The sequence below is a fragment of the Dendrobates tinctorius genome, unplaced genomic scaffold (assembly GCF_039654945.1).
Source record: "Dendrobates tinctorius isolate UK_male_01 unplaced genomic scaffold, ASM3965494v1 ptg000010l, whole genome shotgun sequence".
In the NCBI taxonomy this organism is placed as follows: domain Eukaryota; kingdom Metazoa; phylum Chordata; class Amphibia; order Anura; family Dendrobatidae; genus Dendrobates; species Dendrobates tinctorius.
In genome coordinates, this window is record NW_027361678.1 from 8,750,290 (window position 1) to 8,770,292 (window position 20,003).

Genomic DNA, 20,003 nt, shown 5'->3' on the forward strand with positions numbered 1-20,003 from the left:
ATGTCATACGATGTTTTCTGTTCCCTTCCTTTCCGTCTAACCATTTTTATCTCAATCAAAAAAAAGGAAAAGCAACCAGATTTTTTTTTTTTTTATCAGTGAAGTCCATGGAAAATGGAACACAAGTGCTAAGTGATAAGTTTTTCTTGCTCTCCACATACCCAGAAAACTATAGGTGTTCAGAGACGCCTTTAGTTAAAATGGATCAGTAAAAAACGGAACAAATACTCATACAAAAGGTAAACCAAAGTGTCCAAATTTTTTTCTAAACTGGGAGCCAATAAACTTTGGTTTCCATTTTATATCTGTTTCTGTTCCATTTTTAACAGATCAATTTATTTTTTTATAATACTGTATCTGCTATAAATGGCTGACAACTGGACATGTGAACAAAGCCCAAGATATATACGTCCTTCTCAATGGACATGATATATGTAGCAGGACAAGGTGGGGGGGATGACTGTATGCAAAAGAGATCAACACATTTTTAATTACATTCGTGAAACCTCTTTTAGAAACTAATGTATCATGTTAGACTAGTGTACAAATAAACATTAAATGAGAAAAAAGTGTGCTCAATTTGACAAATTGTCATGGATAATATGTAAAACTGTTCTATACCGCTTAGGTCGGCAGAGACGCCCACATGCAAGAATGTCCTGGGTCCCCCTGGTTTTGGGTATCCTGACTGCCTTAGTGACAGTTGTGGCTATGACCTTAATATTTTTGAGAAAAAGAAGAAAAGAAACAAGATTTGGGTGAGAAAACGCTCAATGTTAGAAAACTAAGCATTAGATTATGCTGCATAACTATTTATAAGAAGGAAAGCCAGTTTGTGAATTCTAACATATTGGTAGATAGTCACTGGTTTGATGTTAACACATGATTTTCTATAGATGACTTATTATTTATATATAAAACTGATAAAAATAGCCAATAAATTTAAAAAAAAAAAATTATACACATATACAGTATATATATATATATATATATATACACACACACACACACACACGAAGTAATACTGTAGTTTGATCCCTTGTTGATTTTGTAAGTTTACCCACTGACTAAGACATGAACAGTCTATAATTTTAAGGGTAGATTAATTTTAACATTGATAGATAGAATATCAAAAATAAAATCCAGAAAATCACATTATATAAATTATATAAATTTATTTGCATTTTGCAGTGAGAAATAAGTATTTGATCCGTCTGGCAAACAACACTTAATACTTGGTGGCAAAACCCTTGTTGGCAAGCACAGCAGTCAGACGTTTTTTGTAGTTGATGATGAGGTTTGCGCACGTGCCAGGAGGAATTTTGGTCCACTCCTCTTTGCAGATCATCTCTAAATCATTAAGATTTTGAGGCTATCGCTCGTTAACTCGAAGTTTCAATTCCCTCCATAAGTTTTCTATGGGATTAAGGTCTGGAGACTGACTAGGCCTCTCCATGACCTTAATGTGCTTCTTTTTGAGCCACTCCTTTGTTGCCTTGGCTGTATGTTTTGGGTCATTGTCTTGCTGGAAGACCCAGCTACGACCCATTTTTAATGTTCTGGTGGAGGGAAGGCGGTTGTCACTTAGGATTTTACTGTACATGCCTCCACCCATTCTCCCATTGATGCGGTGAAGTAGTCCTGTGCCCTTAGCAGAGAAACATCCCCAAAACATAATGTTTCCACCTCCATGCTTGACAGTGGGGATGGTGTTCTTAGAGTCATAGGCAGCATTTCCCTTCCTGTAAACATGACGAGTTGAGTTAATGCCAAAGAGCTCAATTGTTGTCCTATCTGACCACAGCACCTTCTCCCAATCACTCACAGAATAATCCAGGTGTTCACTGGCAAACTTCAGAGGTGCCTGCACATGTGCCTTCTTGAGCAGGGGGGACCTTGCGGGCACTGCAGGATTTTAAACCTTTACGGCGTAATGTGTTACCAATGGTTTTCTTGGTGACTGTGGTCCCGGCTGCCTTGAGATCATTAACAAGTCCCCCCCCCCGTGTAGTTTTAGGCTAATCTCTCACCTTCTCATGATCAAGGATACCCCACGGGGTGAGATTTTGCATGGTGCCCCAGATCGATGTCGAGTGACAGGCATTTTGTATTTCTTCCATTTTCTTACTATTGCTCCAACAGTTGTCTCCGTCTCACCCAGTGTCTTGCATATGATTTTGTAGCCCATTCCAGCTTTGTGCAGGTTTATGACATCCTTATAAAGCTCTTTAGTCATGTCCATGTTGCAGAGCTTAGAGTCTGACTGATTGAGTCTGTGGACAGGAGTCTTTTATAAAGGTGACTATGTAAGACAGCTGTCTTAAATGCAGGTAACGAGTTGATTAGGAGTGTCTAACTGGTCTGTAGGAGCCAGAACTCTTAAGGCCCCATTACACATAACGATGTCCCAGCGATCCCACCAACGATCCAACATGGATGGGATCACTGGGACATCGTTAGACAGCCCCTCCAGCGATCAGGACCAGCGAGCAAGCTGGTTTCCAATGTAAACATAGGGTATCTAAGAGCCGCGCAGCTCTTGGATACCCGCTGTTTACCTTGGAAACCAGCGTATATGCTGGTATCTAAGGTAAACAGCGGGTTTCTAAAGCCCCCATCACACATAGCGTTTTGTGACGCAACAGCGATCTCACCAGCAAGATCGCTGTGTGTGACACCTATCAGCGACCGCCCCCCCTGCCGGTATCGCTGATCGTTGTTGGAAAGCCCTGTACGTTTTTTTGATCGCTGGTCTTCCGCTTGCCAGCACGCATCGCTGCGTGTGACAGTCGGGAGACCAACGATCAGCGCGCTGGTAACTAAGGTAAACGCAGGGTTTCTAAGCAGCGCGCTGTGCTTAGAAACCCTCTGTGTACCTTAGTTACCAGCGCGCTGATGCACAGAGCTGGTAACCAAGGTACACATCGGGTTTCTAAGTGACGCGTGCTGCTTAGAAACCCGATGTGTACCTTAGATACCAGCTCCCTGCATCAGCGCGATGGTAACTAACGTACACAGCGACACTGCGCGCTCAGCGTCGCTGGTGCTGATCACTGGTGAGGCTGCCTGTTTGTAAGCTCACCAGCGATCATGTAGCGACTCACCAGCGATCCTGACAAGTTGATATCGTTGTCGGGATCGCTGGTGAGTCGCTATGTGTGACGGGGCCCTAAGAGCTGTGCGGCTCCTAGATACCCGATGTTTACATTGGAAACCAGCGTCCAGCGTCGCTGATCGCTGGTCTCTTGCTGCCACACGCAGCGATGCACGCTGGCCAGCGGGAGACCAGTGATCAAAAAACGGCCCAGGACAATAGTGCATGATCAGCGATACTCGGCAGGGGGGGCCAGTCGCTGATCCCCGTCACACACCGCGATCTCGCTGGCGAGATCGCTGTGGCTTCACAAAATCAGCGATCTCGCTAGCGTATGACGGGGCCTTTTATGGTTGGCAGGGGATCAAACACTTATTTCTCACTGGAAAATGCAAATTTATATAATTTATACAATGTGATTTTCTGGATTTTATTTTTGATATTCTATCTCTCAATGTTAAAATTAACCTACCCTTAAAATTATTATAGATTGTTCATGACTTTGTCAGTGGGCAAACTTACAAAATTACGGTGTGTGTATATATATAACAGGTGTGTATCCTGCATTTCCACCAGTGTTCACCCAGGCCCTGTCTCCTAATTTACAATTGAAGCTGAGCTTGGAGGGTGGAGACTAGCTTCCACGATCTTTCCTATACACAGAAGAATTCCTACACTACTTTCCTTAGTTATCGTGCAGAGAAAAATAGCAGTAGCAGCATGGAGGATATTATACAACAGTCCTCAGCTGTGTAGATGTGAATCCAGATATAGGGTGTTGTAAATGAAGTGTTACAAAGCTCAGCGCAATCTTCCCGTGTCTCCCTCAGCTTGTTTTCTCACTCAGCTCCTCACTCCCTCTCTCCATAGAGTATAATAGGAGGCGGAACCTGACCTCATAGCTTTTGCACTCTGTCTTGATTCAAGACTAGGTCGAGCTGTTTTTTTCACAGAGGATGATGAATTTCGGAATCAGGGGGGAGGGGAAGGAGTGGTTCATAAATGGAGAAAGAAGTAGAGCTCTCTGATAAGATACATTAGAAAGTTTTTTCTATTTTCCTGTAGTTTGGGTTTGTGCAGAGTTTGTTAAAAGAACAGTTTCAATTTAAATGAAAAGGAAGTAACAGCATGACACAATGTATAAGGTATGGCTAGTACTAATAAAGACGACAAGTAAGATATGGTTTGTCTGTCTTTATTCTCAGTTTTTTCCCTTTTTTTTGCTGACTAGTCATTATTCCCTGCCTAAAAAAATGTATGGTTTTGCCGTTAATTATCAGTTTTCTAACAAATATTGGAAATTTAACTTTTCGTGTTATAACATTTTTCTAGACACCTGTTTGGCTCTATGCTTGGTCGGGGTGGTCCAGTCATACAGTTTACTGCAGCCAGATCTTTCAACAGGAGGGGAACAGAGGTCTTGGAGGCTACATGTAAGTCATAATATCTGTGATGGCGGTCAGTATACAATCTCTACATCTACACTATTATTTACTTGTAGCCTAAAATGCTTGCAATGAAAATATGGGTCTTCACCACAGTGTTAGTTGTCAGTTAATTTCTCACACCCAGTATTCCAACCAATTAGTTGTTTGCAGCACTGGATGCAGCGTAGCTTCCAATAACTTCAATTGGAGCTGAGCTGCAGTACCGAGGATGGCCACTACACAGTGTAATGAGCCGTGCAGCTTTGTGTCTGTACACAGCTTATAGTTGATCAGTTGAAGTGCTAAGTTTCAGACTCACACCCATGGGCATAACGATCACAGAGGTTTTGACCGTACCCAGGCCCGTGTGGGAGGGAGGCCCACTGAAGCCAGTGCCTACTTCAGCGTAGAGACTCCGCACTGCAATACATGCCGCCTGCTAATCAGAGGCCAGCAGCTGACATTAGCATGCCAGGCATTGGCGTCTCATGACAGTGACGTCATGCGTTGCCAAAACAACAATGTTAGCTGCCGGCCTCCCCTATATCAGAATGAGGGACATATATACCAGGATGGGTGACATATATACCAGGCTAGGGGGCATAAACATCAGGATGGGGGGGCATATATATATCAGGATGGGGAACATATATATCAGGATGGGAAATATATATACCAGGCTGGGGGGGCATATATACCCGGCTGGAGGGGCATGTATATCAGGATGGGGAACATATATACCAGGATGGGGAATATATATACCAGGCTGTGGGGGCATATATATCAGGATGGGGAACATAAATACCAGGATGGGGAATATATATACCAGGATGGGGGGCATATATACAAAGAAGGATAACCTATATACCAGGATGTGGAACATGTATACCATAATGTGGAACATGTATACCAGGATGGGGGATATACATGTACCAAGAAGGGCCCCAGGATGGGGAACAGATACTATATACCAGGATGGGGGACATGTATACCAGCATGGGGAATATATATAGATCAGGAAGGGGCATATATACCGGGATGGGGTCCTAGTACAGGTTGGGAGGCTTTATTGCATAATGAAGGGGGGACGAACACGTCTTTATAGGATTTAGAACACTACAGGGGCCTATACATCTGACCACCATCAGGCCCGAACTTCACATAAGGGTTCATCGGACTCTAGCTACGCCGCTGATCCCACCAACCTGATATTGATTAACTGTCTTAGCGATAGATCATAAATAAATAAGCCAGGGACAACTCCTTTAAGCTGTCAAATTGTGATTAGCAACTAAAGTAAATCTTTGAAGAAACTGTACTGTGTTCCACCATGAAGGTTTTTCTTACTAATTTTGTAGAGATGAGTCCATAAACTATTATTTTTTTATTCTATCCATAGTGGATAGTATCGGCATTAGTGATGAGCTGAAGTCCAAGCTTACAGATGTCCTCATTCAGCAGCAGCAGTTTACTTTAGGGCGTACACTGGGAAAAGGTAAGGAGCGAAATTTGCTGTAATGCAGTATGACATTGTTGCTGGTGGGGTGCAAAACTGATATAGATTTTTCCGTGCTTACCCCATTTTTAATTTTTTCTGCTTGAAAATTTTTAACCCGCTAGGAGAATTTGGCTCTGTCCGGGAAGCTCAGTTGAAGACAGAAGATGGCTCGTTGCAGAAGGTCGCCGTGAAGATGCTTAAAAGTGAGTATAACGACATTCTCATTTCTTTTCTATTAACATACTGTCACGCTCGCGCCTTGGCTGAATGGCGCGAGCCGGGGGGTTGTGGCCCCACTGTGCCACAAACCAGACTACCCTGGAAGGGGCGTGACTACGACAGCTACCTCAGTCTTCACTGGAGCCTCTGATGGTGAGGTCAGGTTTGTGCGGCAGGTAGCTGTCGGGTGCCACTCCAGGGTGGTGTCTGGCTGTGGCTGCTGATCCTACTCGGGGACAAGTCACTTGGACAGGTGCTATAGACAGGCAGGCAGGTAGACACTGGGCAAGCGGGCACGGCTTGGAGACACTGGGCAAGCGGGCACGGCTTGGAGACACTGGGCAAGCGGGCACGGCTTGGAGACACTGGGCAAGCGGGCACGGCTTGGAGACACTGGGCAAGCGGGCACGGCTTGGAGACACTGGGCAAGCGGGCACGGCTTGGAGACACTGGGCAAGCGGGCACGGCTTGGAGACACTGGGCAAGCGGGCACGGCTTGGAGACACTGGGCAAGCGGGCACGGCTTGGAGACACTGGGCAAGCGGGCACGGCTTGGAGACACTGGGCAAGCGGGCACGGCTTGGAGACACTGGGCAAGCGGGCACGGCTTGGAGACACTGGGCAAGCGGGCACGGCTTGGAGACACTGGGCAAGCGGGCACGGCTTGGAGACACTGGGCAAGCGGGCACGGCTTGGAGACACTTGGCAAGCGGGCACGGCTTGGAGACACTGGGCAGGTAGGTGATGGCTTGAGACACAGGGCAAGCAGGAGTGGTATATGAGGGAACAGGTTTGGGCCTGTTCACACAGGAGGTGCAGGTATGGATATAGGCAGGAAGGAGTGGAATATGAAGGAACAGGTTTGGACCTGTTCACACAGGAGGTGCGGAGTAGAGCTGGGCTGCAAGGGAGCCGGGCAGGCAGAGCGGCTAGGGAGCCGTGCAGGCAGAGCGGCTGGGGAGCCGTGCAGGCAGAGCGGCTGGGGAGCCGTGCAGGCAGAGCGGCTGGGGAGCCGTGCAGGCAGAGCGGCTGGGGAGCCGTGCAGGCAGAGCGGCTGGGGAGCCGTGCAGGCAGAGCGGCTGGGGAGCCGTGCAGGCAGAGCGGCTGGGGAGCCGTGCAGGCAGAGCGGCTGGGGAGCCGTGCAGGCAGAGCGGCTGGGGAGCCGTGCAGGCAGAGCGGCAGGGGAGCCAAGCAGGCAGATCTGCGAGAGCAGAGCAGGCAGAGCTGCAAGAGAGCAGAGCTGCAAGGGAACAGAGCAGGCAGAGCTGCAAGAGAGCAGAACCTCAGATAGGGAGGACACAAGGAAAGACACAGCAGAGAAGGAACCACAGACAAGGAGACTGACAGACAGAGGTAAGACTGAGTTCAGACAGAGACACAAGGACCAGGATATTCTGTCTCCTGGCAGGTGGACAGAGAAGTACTAGGCAAGGTACCAAGACACAGGAATACGCAATAAGAGCCTTCAGAGAAGGCAAGACATGGGACAGGGCCTGGCTAGCTCAGCAGCAAGGAGCTAACTGAGTTTAGACATTGCACAGGCAATGTTTCAGTGGCTGTGGCGGAACTAAATAGTCAAGGGCTCTAGGCGATTGGTCAGGGACATATTACACAGGTGAACCCTGACTGCATAAGAACCAGAGAGTTCTGCCACCGCCCCCTATACACACATAGCTTGGAAGCATAGAGCAGAGGCACAGAGCACAGGACTGACAACAGACAGAATTCACAACATGACCCGGAGCAGTGAGTAAATTGATGTGCGGGGGAAGGGAGGCCATGCAGTGACGCCAGCAGGGTTGTTACACATTAAAGGGCTTTTCTGGGCTTACGATATTGATGACCTCCCCTTACGATAGGTCATTCATATCACATCGGTGGGGCTCCGACACCTTGCCCTCCACCACTCAGCTGTGCAGCAGTTAGTGGAGCAGTGCTGTTCAACCCCATTTACTGCTTACACCCGGCCACAAATTAAATTAACGGTTGATCATTGGAGGTTGCCGTATGTCGGACCCTCACCAATCTGATGATTAACTATCCTAGGGATAAGCTCCGTTACGTAGCTGGGCAACACAGCTCCATCTACGTAATAGTGGCCGTGGCCACTATTCCATTTTTGGAGCTGTGCTGTGCAGCGCCACAACTGAACAGTTCCAGCCGCCGTCAACACCGGGAACAGCTGATCTGTGGGGGTGTCGGGTGTCGCACCACCACTGATCAGACATTGATGAGCTAAGGATAGGCCATTAATGTCCTGGACAACCCTTTTAAGCCAAACTAATATTAAATATATCATCCAATCACGAAAATGTGTGTTGCTGACTTTCCTATTGCAGAAGTATTTCCCCTGTATTAGGCAATCGAGGGTAAAATATGGATCTGAATTGGGGCATGTCATCCTCCAATGTCTTGTATGTGGGTAATAAAGCACAGCAATTGCAAATTTGCCGGTCTCCAAAGCAATTTTCCCCAGATTTGTTCCCATCTACTCACCAGCAATACAGAACGTATGACAAAATTGGCTATTTATCCCGCCATAATGAATATGTTGGCACATTTGCATTACATGGCCTTGCAGTTTGGTGGAAACCTATAATATATCTTCTATACTACCGCAGGCCTAGAACTGAGCGGCAGAAGAGGGAAGGTCATTATGTTCTGGACTTCAAGCGAGGTCTATAAAGAATTGCTGGCTTCTACATCACAAGAACCTTGTTAGAAATGATTCCAATAGACGAGCACAGATTCAGTTCCAGCGCAGTTATAATGAGCCTTCTGGATGCTAATTTCAGAGACTGTTCCTCCGCACTTTGCCTCTTATAACATTCTCCCTTTTTCCTGCCAGCTGAAATTTTCTGCTCCAGTGATATTGAAGAATTCTTGAGAGAAGCTGCTTTTATGAAGGAATTTGACCATCCAAACGTTTGCAAATTAATAGGTAAAAAAATGAGATGACACTACCCACAGTATATGCTGCTTGCCCGGTCAGTGAGGCATTGTTACTGGTTGCATAATTTCAGGACAGAATATTTTTAGAAATGCATAATAATCCAAAATTCAGTCTAAAGATTATTTTTTTGTTTTGATCTACAATAGAAATATAATTATGGTGAAAAAAACAAACTTCAGAGCATTGAAGGTATATCCCCAACCCCTAAACTAAACCCCCATCATCATGCTACACTTGATTTTTACCCAAAGCAAAACTAAAGTGGGTAAATGGAAAGCATACATGCTAGATTGCTGTCTTCTTTTGATTACTCCCTACTCATGCACTCTCATTTTAGCTGAATGTGCTTATTTATCTAGTGGGTAAAGGAGAATAAGCCTCTGCCACACACCCCTGACGTTGCCTTTACTCTAGGGGACTAAAATATTTGGAAATTGAAATTCAACATACCTGATTGTTCTTTTCCCTGTTAGAAAACAGAGGACCTCCCACCTCCATGCATATTAAATGCCCATGACAGCAAAAAGTCTGGTTAAGCCTGAATAACGGGAATTTGCTCAAAGAGGTTTACCACAACTTTATTATTGATGGCCTACCATTAGGATATCTATCAATATCTGATCGGTGTGAAGGCAACACCCACCACCACCGCCGATCAGATGTTATCGGCGGCGGTCAGAAGTTTCAGATGCTGCTGGAACACAACAGCTCCATCACTTCTGTAATGGCCACAGCCACGTACTGCAATTACGGGAGTGGAGGTGACCTACAGGGCCGTGGTCACTTTGTTTCTGCTATGTTCCGGCAGCATATGAGAACTTTTGGCCTCCGCAGATCATTAGCTAAAAGTAAGATGAATCCCGCTTATTCAAGTGGGATGGGTTGACCATCTACTATGTTGGGCTTCCCAACAGATTATTTTTGGAGAACATAAGGAATTGGGGAATTAGAATCGAATTCTCTGATCCTTTTATTCCACGGGGAGATAAGCCGCTGCCATATAATTTTGGCAGCAGTTATTTCATAGATAGTTTGACCAACAGCTAATGTCTATGGCAGTTCCTCAACACAAGTCCTCAAGAGCCACCAACAGATCAATCATATTTTCAGGATTTCCTTAGTATAGAACAAGTGATGGAATTATCATTTGTGCAAAACTAAGGAAATCCTGAAAACGTCAAAATGTGTCCAACAAAGTTCTCGTTTCCTTTTATAGAAAAAAAAATCTATACTATTTGCATGAAGAGTCGTAATCAGATTAGTTACTGAGGTCCTACGTAATTCTACATTAAACCTGTATTGTCACTTAAAATGATCTTCTAATATCTTATGTGAGAAGGTCACAATAATAAGGTCTGGGATCTCCAACCACTAAGGGTTTCCTAAATTAAATGGTTCTATAAAGTAATACTGGAAATCTGACAACTCGGTCATTGATTGTATGAACTTTTCACTGGATTTTCTGGTTTAAAGGTGCAATATACAGATATGCCTTGCATACCTTTTTAATTAGAAGTCCTGCCCTATATACAAAACAAAAAAAACCTATAAGTGTTTGTACTTTTGCAAAGATGATGTGTTGGCTAGCCTGAGGGAAATTCCTCAGCTGCTGGAACCTAGACGGGCAAGAATTTCCTACTATGGCTATGTAAATGTTAAACAATGACGAGATTGCGCATGTTATAAGCTGTTTTAAAAGCTAGTAGAGTGCCTTTATTCTCTATGAGCCCAGATCACAATATTTTCTTATATGTTGACTGTTTGATCTTACTATGTTCTGGAATTCTGCAGTTGGTTTTCCATTTGCTACTGATCCCCTGACCAGGTAGCTTGTGCTCCCTCTTTTTCTTTCCTGATTAGTCTTTTTCCTCTATGTGTAAAGTTTTTAATCATCTGACCTAATATTTGAAAAACGTATTTTAATTGATTAAAGTTGCTTTTTTATATTATTAGTGTATTTCTGTATGTATGCAATGGATATTGTGTGCTTTTGTTCTCCTGGACTGGTCCACAGGACAACATGTAAATCCACCGGTGGGCCTCCCCACATGAGCAATGCTGGGCACAGTACACTTGATGAACCATATGCAGGCAAAGGCAGCAGACAGCATCATATTTATTTAACAAACTACACATTTTATTATTTTATGGAGAAGTGTGTTGAAATTATAATGTGGTTTGCTACTACTCTTTTAAGTATCTTCCATCCCTGGCCAATAATACTTTCTTATTAATGAAGACTGGATCCCTAAAATCAATGTTACTGATGGACACTTGGAACCCCAGTTCAACTCAACAGCGTTTCCCACTCCCACACTACCTCCTCATCCCGCCCCCTCTCTGTTGGAGTCCCCCCAAGGCTCTGTCCTGGGGCCCCTACTTTTTTCCATCTATACTCTTGGCCTAGGACAACTCATAAAGTCCCATGGCTTCCAGTACCACCTGTATGCAGATGACACTCAGATCTACCTCTCTGGCCCAGATGTCACCTCTCTGCTGTCCAGAATCCCGGAGTGTGTATCAGCCATAACCTCCTTTTTCACGTCTCGCTTCCTAATCTCAATGTAGAAAAAACTGAACTCATTATCTTTCCTCCATCTCACGTATCTTCCCTACCTGATCTATCTATTATGGTAAACGGCATCACGCTCTCTCCCGCACCTGAAATCCGCTGCCTCGGAGTCACTCTCAACTCTGTCCTGTCCCTCAAACCACACGCCCAGTCTCTTGCCACCTCCTACTCAAAAATATTTCCAGAATCCGTCCCTTCCTCAGTCCTAAATCTACTAAAACTCTTGTACATGCCCTCATCATCTCCCGCCTTGACTACTGCAACACTCTCCTCTGTGGCCTCCCTGCTAACTCTCTTGCAGCACTCCAGTCTGTCCTCAATTCTGCTGCCCGACTAATCCACCTCTTTCCTCGCTACTCCCCTGTCTCCCCCTCTGCAAATCTCTCCATTGGCTCCCAATTCCCCATCGAATCCAGTTCAAACTACTAACACTGACCTACAAGGCCATCCACAACCTTTCCCCTCCCTATATCTCTGAACTAATCTCCCAATATCTTCCCTCACGTGATCTTCGATCCTCCCAAGACCTCCTACTCTCCTCCACACTTATTCGTTCCTCACACAACCGCCTCCAAGATTTCTCCCGAATATCCCCTATCCTCTGGAATGCCATGCCTCAACACGTCCGATTATCCTCCACCCTCGGGTCCTTCAATCGGAACCTGAAAACCCATCTTTTCAGGAAAGCTTACAGCCTGCAATAACCATTCTGCCGCCTCACCACTGCCTGAGCCGCCGCCTCATCACCATCAGAGCTGCTGCACCCCGACCCTTCTGTCTCTTCCCCACTATCCCGTAGAATGTAAGTCTGCAAGGACAGGGTCCTTTCCCCTCTGTATCAGTCTGTCATCGTAAATTTGTTTACTGTTAACAATATCTGTAACTTTGTAACCCCCCTTCTCGTGTACAGCACCATGGAATAAATGGCACTATATAAATAAATAATAATAATAATAACTCTGGCTACTTGGATTTAGGAGCAACAGACGGACTCGTGCCTTTTTTGTTTCTATTGAATCAATATCTGAGCATGCTGAAATCTGGGCATTAAAGGAAATCCAGGAATCTAATGCTTCCACCAAAAAGGTGATATTAATGAATAGGTGTGGCACATCGATATTACTCCAAACAATGACATTTTAATAAAAACAATAATGGCAATGAAATTTATTAAAACACTACGGGTTTGAAGTGCAATCTGTAAGATGAATATTCTCCCTCGTATTTTATATGTCATTCAGTCGCTCCCGATCGGTCCTCCCTCATCCTTCTTTAGGAGTCTTGCTGCAGTCCAAACAAAATTTGTGGTCAGTTAATCCTCCATGTACCAGTAGGGCCACACTGTATTGAACAAACTCCACAGGGGTTAGCGCTACCTGATTTCAGATCATATTTGTCACGGGTGTGTCAGGTGTGACAGACAGTCATCCTGGATTCGGCTGTAGAAGGTGATTGAGATTAGCCCAAGCACCTTCTTGATTTTTGCATCTCTGTATAGAGGGATATCCTTCTCCCTCTAGCACCCATTAGTTACCTCCACCTTCTGCTACTAATCACATACCTTTGTTTAAGGTTTAAATACATTCAACTGCTGTAGCATGGTGCGGGTGTTAGCTCATTCTTGCTTCTGTCTTGTTGGAATTTCCAGCAGTTGGCTAGTGTCTTTCCCTGAGGACCCTAGGAGGATTGCTGGCGTGACATCTCGGTTGTCTTCTCAATCTAAGTGTTTTCCCCCATCTTCCCTCTCTGTCTTTAGTTTTAGTGGGGGATGACTAGTGTTTACCCCGTCCCCTCCCTATGTAGGGCCTATCGCTAGTGTCAGGCAGGGATTAGGTTCCTGCTCGGCGATAGGTGCAGAACCAATATAGGGACGTTTAGGGCAAATGGGGTGATTTTATATCAGCCTAGGGGTCTCCACTCCCCCCTTCCCTATTCCCGTTGTTGTGGACTTACTTATTATTCATCCAGCGTGACATTATTATATTTCCTTTCACCTTTATAGAGTTCAGGATTGGTGTAGGAATGGGTCTGGGAAAACGTGGGTTGGGATTGAACAAAGTTAAACATCCCTCTATCAACAACTCCCTTGCTAGATCCAGTCTATACTCAAAATTCATCCTTTGATTGGGGCCACCATCACTTGATGTAATAATCCCTCAGTTCGTTCATCAATTCTACCACTATATTCCGCTATGTACTCTATCTTGGGTAATCCACTTTCCCCCACCCCCAGAACAAAAAAAAAGTACATTTTTTGATACTAGTTTAGAAATGGCTATTTTACAGTGACACATTTTGGACAAGGAAACTTATGGTCTTCAAAGGAACACCTTCAGGACCTTGTGACTCCTTATCCCTTAGGACACTGGAGAATTGGTGAACTTTCTTACTTCACTCTCTCCCATCTAGAGCCTTCTATAAAAACGATAAAACAATTTTTGAGGTGGAATGCTCGAACACTGGTCTCTTAAGACATACTTTGTCATTCTCATATTCCCTCATGATTGACCCCCCTGGACCAGTCTAAAACATGCTTCCAAACCCAGTGGGAGAGAGATCTGTATTGCACCTTGACGAGGGATCAGTAGGGAGTTATCTTCACGCTGACATCATCCATCAGCTCTCGATTCCAGGAGGCTGGCTTTAAACTACTATCTCGGTGGTATCAGGTCCCAACTCGCCTTCACTCTTTATTTCCAGATGCTAGTCCTATTGTGTTGGACATCTGGAGAGGAAGAGGGTAACCTATTACTTAATTTCTGGACCTGCAAACTCCTTTCTCCTTACTGGAGAAAAGTAAAACTAGTGATTCGTAGATTCCCTGATGCTGTTATTTCGAACCTTGACCAGGCTCTCGCCCTTCTTCATAACATTTATATCTAAAGACATATAAAAACTTGATATTGAGACATTTGATCACGTCCGCTAGAGCGTGCATGGAATGCTGATACTGCCCCAACAATCTCACTCTGGTTTTCCAAAATAAACAAGATTGTTAATGGAGGAGCTCACCCCCATCATCAAAAATTCCAATGATAAATTTTACAGAACATGGTTCTATTGGCTGGAGTTTAGTTCTTCCTCTGATTACCTTGACCCCATTGGGGAAAACTAAGCCTCTCTGACGTTCCCTCACCCGCATTCCCATACATTCTCTCCCCCACCTCCTTTGTCTTTGTGTGTATTTGTGTTTTTGGCCTATCTTCTTTTCCTGTATTTTTCTTTCTTATCCCCCTCTGTTCATCTACATGAATATGTAATGACTTAATGTTTAAGTTTGAGCCACCTACTTTGGTATATTCTATTACATGTTGAACCAGTGGACAACCAGTGACTCTGCCTTGGATTGTGTTTACTTTTCTTTATCTGTTTTAAATGCTATGAAAATACTGTTTATTTTTGTGTGGTCTTAGTTGTCTCACTATTTAGAGCACAATTAGTGTCCTGTGCTTGTATTTGTATTCCTTTTTGCAAAACTTAATACAAATAAAATGTATTTAAAAAAATACAGCGTGTTTCGCCTATGAACAGTCTTCATCAGGTGTAATGTGAATTCTGGGCATTAGAGATTCCCATTACACCTGATGAAGACTGAAGACACATTACATTAGAATGGTGGATCCTGTGTGATCTACTGTATATAGAGGTGTTATCAGTCATTGTACAGGAGGAGGAGGTGAGCTGTAATGTCACTTATTACGAACTGTGGATACTGTGTTATCTACCATGTATAAAAGTGTTATCTTTGATTATAATCCTGTCTGTGATGATAATGAAACTCCTGAAAAATGTACAGATCTATTGTCTCTTGGTCATTTAAAAAAAAAATAAAAAAATAAAAAATTATATATATATATATATATATATATATATATATATATATATATATATACACACACATACATACATTTAAGGGTATGCCCTCAAAATGTCTTTTTCAGACTGGTCCGCTCTGAAACCCACCTGTAAAAAGCACTAAAAGGACTGAACATATGCACTGCAATGTCAAAACGACTTGCTGTGCATATATTTAGTCTTTCCAAGCTACTTTAAACCACTTCAGGCTTCAAAAGACCTGCCTTGGAAGCTACTCACTATATTATATACTCAAGTTAAAAAAATAAAAATAAAAAAGCCTCAAAGAATTACATGAAGAATATTGAAAAAGTTGCATCAAGGAAAAATGCCGGTAGTGTTTTCCTGACGTGTCTCTGCAGGGCACATCCCCATACACAAAAACTTGATTTAAACAATAAGTAATTTTCTGAGGACACTTTCTGCCCCCTGGTACTCTACAGGGCCTGTCTGGTGATTTGCTTAGTTGATGTTGCTTTGTTGCAAAAGACTTGTGTTTTCCAATTTTCCCTTTAAATCTAATTTTCTCACCTTAGGTGTGAGTTTAAGAAGTCGTACCAAGGGAAGACTTCCAGTTCCAATGGTGATCTTGCCATTTATGAAGCATGGTGATCTTCACACCTTCCTACTGATGTCCCGCATCGGGGAAGAGCCGATTGTAAGTCTATGAAGAGTCTTCATATTTATGGTCCAGTTTGTTCTTGGTTATACATTGTGGATTTGTTGTGATTGATATATTGTGAAGGTGGATCTCCAGATATTGGTGACTTTGATACTCCAGGTCTTATCACCTAGAATTCTACTTGGGGAACGAACACCACCAGCATTATTTGCATCTACAGTGGACATGGTATGACATTCGAGCACTTTTAGGGCATCACAATTTCTGTATACCATCAAGTCTTTAGCTGTAATTTCTAGTAGTGGTGCAGAAAAAAAAAGACTTGTGTGTATTATGCCTTATCCATACAGATGTTTATGGGGTAAGGCACCATCCACATAGTGAGCAAACCTAAGCAAGGATTTGGTGGACTGACCTGCGGCCGCCCAACGTGCATCTATTCACATAACCTTTTGGATGTTTTCCCCAGCATAACTCCATCATGCATTGGCGGACACAGTCGAAAAAGAGCCCCCATGCAAGAACAAGGATGTCATCCGAGTGCAGTCCGATATTTTCCACGGACCCTTAGACTAGCATTAATGGATTTGATCTGACATTAGGATCAAAATCGGACACTCCACCAATTTTCTTTTTTTTTATGTGTGCACAGCCCCATAGAATATCATAGGTAAGGGTGCTATCTGTGAAACCACGGAGAGCACTCATCTGATAAAATCTGTCATCTGCACAGGCCCTAAATATAATTTTATAAAAGTTATTGTTCACTTGTTTTTCTTCTGAAAACATAGAAACATATGAATAGATGCTCGCAAAAAGCTGGGCAAGTTATTAACTTTCGTCGGAAATTAGACATGATTAGAAATTTTAATATGAATATATTTTATTTTCTATCAATGTAAGGCCCCTATTTATAAAAAAAAAAAAAAAAGCAGTGACACGGTGATGATACCATTTTCAGTAAATTTTCTTTTACTAATTATTCGTTTATGAAGAGTGTGGAAAAATAAAGGAATCTCGGCTTATCGACACCGCAGAACTGCAAAAAAAAAGGGTATTTTTTTTAGAGTAATATTCTGTCCATGTGCTATATGGTTGCAGGTCTGCTATACAAAAAGTGAGTGTGCGGATAGAGCATATACAGTATATGGAGAAAGGAGAAGTGGCGATGGAAGAAAAAAATATATACAGTATATATATTGTAAGGTAGCGCTGTCATTCAAGGTTGGGGACTCTCGCTTGGCAGCCAAATTATCACGTCCGGCAAAGGTTTTCCACAAACAATCATAGTCCATGCGGTTTATTATGCAGCATAAACCAAGGCAAGCAACAAAAAGTTTATATGCAGAGCACAGCGTCCATGACAGAGCTTCACTCTGTTTATCCCTGTGGTCACACAGGCTTTGCTTCATCCAGCCAACAGGCTATATACAGTCACTTAGTAACACTCCCGTGCCTGGGTTACCTCATAGCTGCTTCAGCTCACTGCAGGCGTCCATTCCCTCTCCCTGGGAACTCTCAGACACGTGCAGCCATTATGCACACAGGCACTCAGGAAGGCTTACACATCCTCCAGCGAGACCTTCCAAACGGACCAACTGGGTCCCAGCATTCACTCATGTGACTTACCCTGGCCACCTTATATGGTCCGTAGCTACACCCACCGGGTCACATGGCTATGACCTCATCACAGGTCCTACAAGCATTCATACATTCTTTAGTATGGCGTTCTAGACCCACCCCTGGGTGGATTTGTAGATGATTGATCCCGCCCGTCTCATCAATCATCTGAAGGCTTCTCCCTGACACAATGGAGCGAAAGATCAGCTCTGCTGATCAGCACATAAGCAAGCCTTCATCTCAAGGGCACCCACCTTGAGATACATTACGATCATTCAGTATCCTACACCTATCAGGACACTGGAAATGCTTATACGCCTGTCCTGGGACACCCACACAGCGCCCCCTAGCGGACACAGTGGTCACTACACCACAATATATATAGACTAGCTGAAGAGCCTGGCGTTGCCTGGGCATAGTAACCAACTGTGGTTAGTTATAACAAATTATAATGATTATATTACACATAAAAACATTTCACATCGTATATTCAACACTACAGATTTGCAACACAAATTAACTAAACGATTACCCAAGTATTGATAGTATTTTATTGTCAACTAATTCAAGAGCCTTTTGATAAACAACATGTGTATCTGTGTATCTAACCCTATCCTGTGTGATAATGTCTGCTGAGCTGTGTACCTAATCCTATCCTGTGTGATACTTTATGCTGAGCTGTGTATCTAATCCTCTCCTGTGTGATACTGACTGCTGAGCCGTGTATCTAATCCTATCCTGTGTGATACTGACTGCTGAGCCGTGTATCTAATCCTATCCTGTGTGATACATCTGCTGATCTGCATATCTAATCCTATCCTGTGTTACTGACTGCTGAGCTGTGTATCAAATCCTATCCTGTGTGATACTGACTGAGCTGTGTACCTAATCATCTCCTGTGTGATACTTTCTGCTGAGCTGTGCATCTAATCCTATCATGTGTTACTGACTGCTCAGCCATGTATCTAATCCTATTCTGTGTGATACTGACTGCTGAGCTGTGTATCTAATCCTATCCTGTGTGATACTGACTGCTGAACTGTGTATCTTATCCTATCCTGTGTGATACTGACTGCTGAGCCGTGTATCTAATCCTATCCTGTGTGATACTGACTGCTGAGCTGTGTATCTTATCCTATCCTGTGTGATACTGACTGCTGAGCTGTGTAACTAATCCTATCCTGTGTGATACTGACTGCTGAGCCGTGTATCTATTCCTATCCTGTGTGATACTGACTGCTGAGCCATGTGTCAAATCCTCTCCTGTGTGATACTGACTGCTGAGCTGTGTATCTAATCCTATCCTGTGTGATACTGCCTGCTGAGCAATGTGTCTAATCCTCTCCTGTGTGATACTGACTGCTGAGCTGTGTAACCAATCCTATCCTGTGTGATACTGACTGCTGAGCCGTATATCTAATCCTATCCTGCGTGATACTGGGCTCCCCCTGCAGTCTGTGTCAGAGGGTGCTCTGTGTTGGTACGGTAATAAATTGTGTTATTTCCAGCTTTACAGAAGGATGATGACACCATAGAAATGATAAGAATAATAGGCAAAATTGTTTGGTGAATAGGAACACGCGGGGTTAAAATTTCGCCTCACAACATAGCCTATGACGCTCTCGGGGTCCAGATGTGTGACTGTGCAAAATTTTGTGGCTGTAGCTGTGACGGTGCAGATGCCAATCCCGGACATACACACATACATACACACATACATTGAGCTTTATATATTAGAGATATACAGAGCCTTGCAAAAGTATTCGGCCCCCTGGAACTTTTCAAACTTTTCCCACATATCATGCTTCAAACATAAATATACCAAATGTAAATTTTTGGTGAAGAATCAACAACAAGTGGGACACAATAGTTTAGTTGAACGAAATTTATTGGTTAAATTTTTTTGGAAATTCAAAAACTGAAAAGTGGGGCATGCAATATTATTCAGCCCCTTTAACTTAATACTTTGTTGCGCCACCTTTTGCTGCAATTACAGCTGCAAGTCGCTTGGGGTATGTCTGTATCAGTTTTGTACATTGAGAGACTGAAATTCTTGCCCATTCTTCCTTGGCAAACAGCTCGAGCTCAGTGAGGTTTGCTGGAGATCGTTTGTGAACAGCAGTTTTCAGCTCTTTCCACAGAT

At 43.7% G+C, this 20,003-nt stretch overlaps 1 protein-coding gene across 1 annotated transcript in view; it reads left to right on the forward strand.

Moving 5' to 3' along the window:
- Positions 1-20,003, forward strand: part of TYRO3 (TYRO3 protein tyrosine kinase) — a 239,960-nt gene that overhangs the window by 167,570 nt on the left and 52,387 nt on the right. The window contains exons 10-15 of the mRNA XM_073586473.1: positions 629-758; positions 4,427-4,527; positions 5,921-6,016; positions 6,142-6,222; positions 9,087-9,179; positions 16,155-16,276. Coding sequence (XP_073442574.1) covers positions 629-758; positions 4,427-4,527; positions 5,921-6,016; positions 6,142-6,222; positions 9,087-9,179; positions 16,155-16,276 — 623 coding nt within the window. The remainder of the gene's footprint in view (positions 1-628; positions 759-4,426; positions 4,528-5,920; positions 6,017-6,141; positions 6,223-9,086; positions 9,180-16,154; positions 16,277-20,003) is intronic.